This window comes from Gavialis gangeticus, unplaced genomic scaffold, assembly GCF_001723915.1.
Source record: "Gavialis gangeticus isolate Ggan-Ray unplaced genomic scaffold, GavGan_comp1, whole genome shotgun sequence".
NCBI lineage: Eukaryota > Metazoa > Chordata > Crocodylia > Gavialidae > Gavialis > Gavialis gangeticus.
Window position 1 is genome coordinate 91,847,171 of NW_017729034.1, and position 3,362 is coordinate 91,850,532.

At 38.3% G+C, this 3,362-nt stretch overlaps 1 protein-coding gene across 1 annotated transcript in view; it reads left to right on the top strand.

Moving 5' to 3' along the window:
• REPS1 (RALBP1 associated Eps domain containing 1) overlaps positions 1 to 678 on the top strand; it is a 118,194-nt gene extending 117,516 nt beyond the window's left edge. Inside the window, exon 20 of the mRNA XM_019526948.1 lies at positions 423 to 678. Coding sequence (XP_019382493.1) covers positions 423 to 491 — 69 coding nt within the window. The 3' untranslated portion in view covers positions 492 to 678. The remainder of the gene's footprint in view (positions 1 to 422) is intronic.
• Positions 679 to 3,362: the final 2,684 nt, after the last annotated feature.

A 3,362-nucleotide genomic window follows, 5' to 3' on the forward strand; every position in this document is an offset into this window, starting at 1 on the left:
ACTATGAAACTACAGCAGAATCAAGAGAAGAGATGACTGATATCTGTATTTGATATCACTGTTCCAAACAAAAGGTAATTGGAAGTGCCTTGGAAGCAACACATTTAGAGATGCAATTGTGATATTTTTCACCATTTGGTAAGAAATCAAATCCTGAAAAGGTTTTTTATGAAATTAAGTACAAAATACACAGAATCATTTAAGAATCATTTTAATTAAACATATTAAACGTTTAAAAATAAAGAATATTCACTAGATAGAAGTTATTTCAGTTAACTGGAAAGAGTCTCTTTCCAAAACTTAGAAAAATTATAAATTGGTGACCAAAACTGACAGTTTGCCCAATTTTACCTACAGGCGGAATTTCTTTTTCATCCTGGTATTTCACTTGAACTTTAAATAAAAATATCCTTCTTTTCTAGGATGTTCTTGAAGAGAGAATCTCCTTAGAAGTTCAACTGGAACAGCTTCGACCCTTTTCTCACCTATAAGCCAACTGCCGTTAACTGTGAACTTACTAATTTTGAAAGGGGGGTTGGGTTTAAAGCCTATTCAAAGATCCATGCATTCAGCTCAATGCACTCTATTGAACATTACATTTTGTGGTTATGTTCTGTCCAGTTTTTTCACTAATGTATTTAATTTTCTTAATTTCAATACAAAAAGAATCACAATCTTTTCCTTGAATGTTGTGTATTTTGGCACTGCCTTCCCTGCCATTTTTCTTAACAATATGTTGGATTTATTTGCACAGTTTCAGTGGCCAAAACTTCAAACTGGAATTTCAGAATTGTTTCTATATTTCATGTCACAAAACACACTTAGAGAAGAGGATAACTAGCTAGTTAACTCTTAACATTAAAGCACATAATATACCATATATACATCCTTAAAATGCAACATTGGTTTAATACAGGAAAAACTAGTAAGTTATCTTAAGGGATTTTAAAAGGGGGTTAAGGGAGCAGTGACCAGTATTGCAGGTGTGGGTGCAGCCCCTGCTCCCAGCTTCCTCACCCCTCCACTGCTGCCCAGGCAGTTAGACCACACCGTGGCTGCAGCAGCTTGAGACTTTTAGTTCTTCAATCGGGTAACAATCCTCTTTCCCTTCCCTTCCCCTCTGTGCAGAGGCAGGACCCCTTCATCACTCACTGCAGCCACTGTCTCTGCTGTCCCCAGCTGACCCAAGGGGGATGGGGTAAGTGCCACAGCCATCCCTCTCCTGTACGTGAAGCCAGGCCCAGTCAGGGGTAGCAGTGGACAGGTTCCCTTCTCCCATGCCTGCTCCTGGGCTGGCAGGAAACACCATGGGGGGCTATGCAGGGTCAGGAGAACTGCCTCTGCTGCTGTCCATAACTGAGCCTGGCTTCCATTATGGCACAGCTGGAGCAGGCAGGAGTGACTCTGGAGCCTCTCCAAACCCTTGTTCCCAGGGTAACTGGAGATAACAGCAGCAAGGAGTGGGGAGAAGGAAGGGGAGGGAGCATGGAGGGGACAGGAGGAGAGTATTCTTACCCAATTGTGGGACTTAAGTGTCCCAGGCTTCTGCTTCTACAGTGTTGACTGAAGGAGGTGCATCTGTAGCACTGCACCCTCCTGGATCTACCCTGGTTATCATCAATCAAAATTTACTGCCCAAGCCACCTTTCACAATTCAGCAAGTCATTCACAATTCCAGAAGGCCTGCTCTTGCAATAAACCAGATCCTTCTGGGTGCCAGAGTTCTTGCAGGCTACCTTGCCATATCAAGTACATTTGGTTATTTCATGTTTTCTTATGTACTCTACAATGTGACCCCAGATTGCCAGGTGTTCATTTGTCCATTCATGATCCTGATTCTGCCGCATGCATATAAATGACTTAATGGTACAATTGATACTATACCTAACGGATCTTTTTCAGTGATCCCTTTTGTGAAAGAATTGGGTGTTAATTCTTGGTATATTGATTGCACATTTCCTGAGCACCACCTGTAACTGCATGCTTCACACATTACCTTTTATTAACAGATCACATCCACCAGTCCTTACTGTAACAGATTGTATTGTCAAGTAATGTGTCAATACCTCTATGAACTTCTAATTCCCAGCCAAAAAAAATTAAAGTTTGCTTCTTAGGACTCCTGGGTTACCTTTTTGTCATCTTGTCTCCTGGCCTTATTCTTCTGACACATACAGGCTTCACTATTAACAGAGAGTTCCCTGAGTGTATCCTGCTCTTCAGGTTGATGTACTGTATTAGGATTTGTTGTATATTGTATGATACGCAAATTTTGATCTCATATGTAAATTTGCATTAATTGCTGACTAACAGCAGATATTCTATTTAATAGCTTCTTCTGGCTGTGGGATCATAGATGTTAAACTGCATGGATGTATCTCAGCAGAATCAGAACTAGCAATTGTGTGATTTTTACACCAATAAAACAGCACAATATTTTAATATTGTTGATTCATCCTTAACTGCAATTAATAACTTACACAAATAGGTTTCTCTTGCAAGTTAGCAGGAATATTTTAAAACTATTTTTGATGGCAAGTGCAATGAGCAGTAAATCCTAATTTCTTGGCTGTTGTTTTTTTTTTTTTAACCTAGATTTTAGGCTTTTAGCTACCAGTGAGATTAGTTTGGTAGTCTGTGGCTATGCTCCATTTATGCTAATGCCTTGTTTGTGTAGCTGAATTATTTCTATAGTACAAGATCACATTCATGATTAAGCTTATTAAAGAAACATAGATATCCTCTATTTAAAAAATGTAAGATTTGGATCAAATGAGAGAGCTGATTAACTATGTTGTTAAACTACCTTTTTGGTAGACTTCTGTGAAAGTACCTTCTAGTGTAATCAAACTAAAATGGGTCATGGTTTAGAAATCCTTATCCTCCTTGTTTTGCTGTTTGGGTTTTAATTAGATTCTCTTACTTGTTCGTAATGAGTGACAGCAAAATTTAAGTCAGTTTTCCACTTAGAGTTGTTGTAGACGAACAAGGTAATTATAGTTGTTGAGTTAATATACTAGTCTAACTGTTCAAATTCATTTTTAAAAATGCCATGAAAACATTTCTGTTAGCTTTTATACATTCCATGCAAACCCGCATTCCTTGGGTATATGTCAGACTTCACAGCCACATGAAAAACTGAATCTTTTTATTTGCTCATAGCATAGGTTGAAAAATCTACATTTTTAAAGATAAGTTGCCAGTGTAATTGTACTTCCACAATATCTTTGTCAGTTGTTAGCCTGTGAAAGCAGATACAAGTCATAAGGAGAAATGCAAGGCAATCCAGGAAAGATGATGGCCAAAGATCACTTCAGTTATGTGACTGACTATTGCTGTAAAAAAAAAAAAAAAAAAAGATG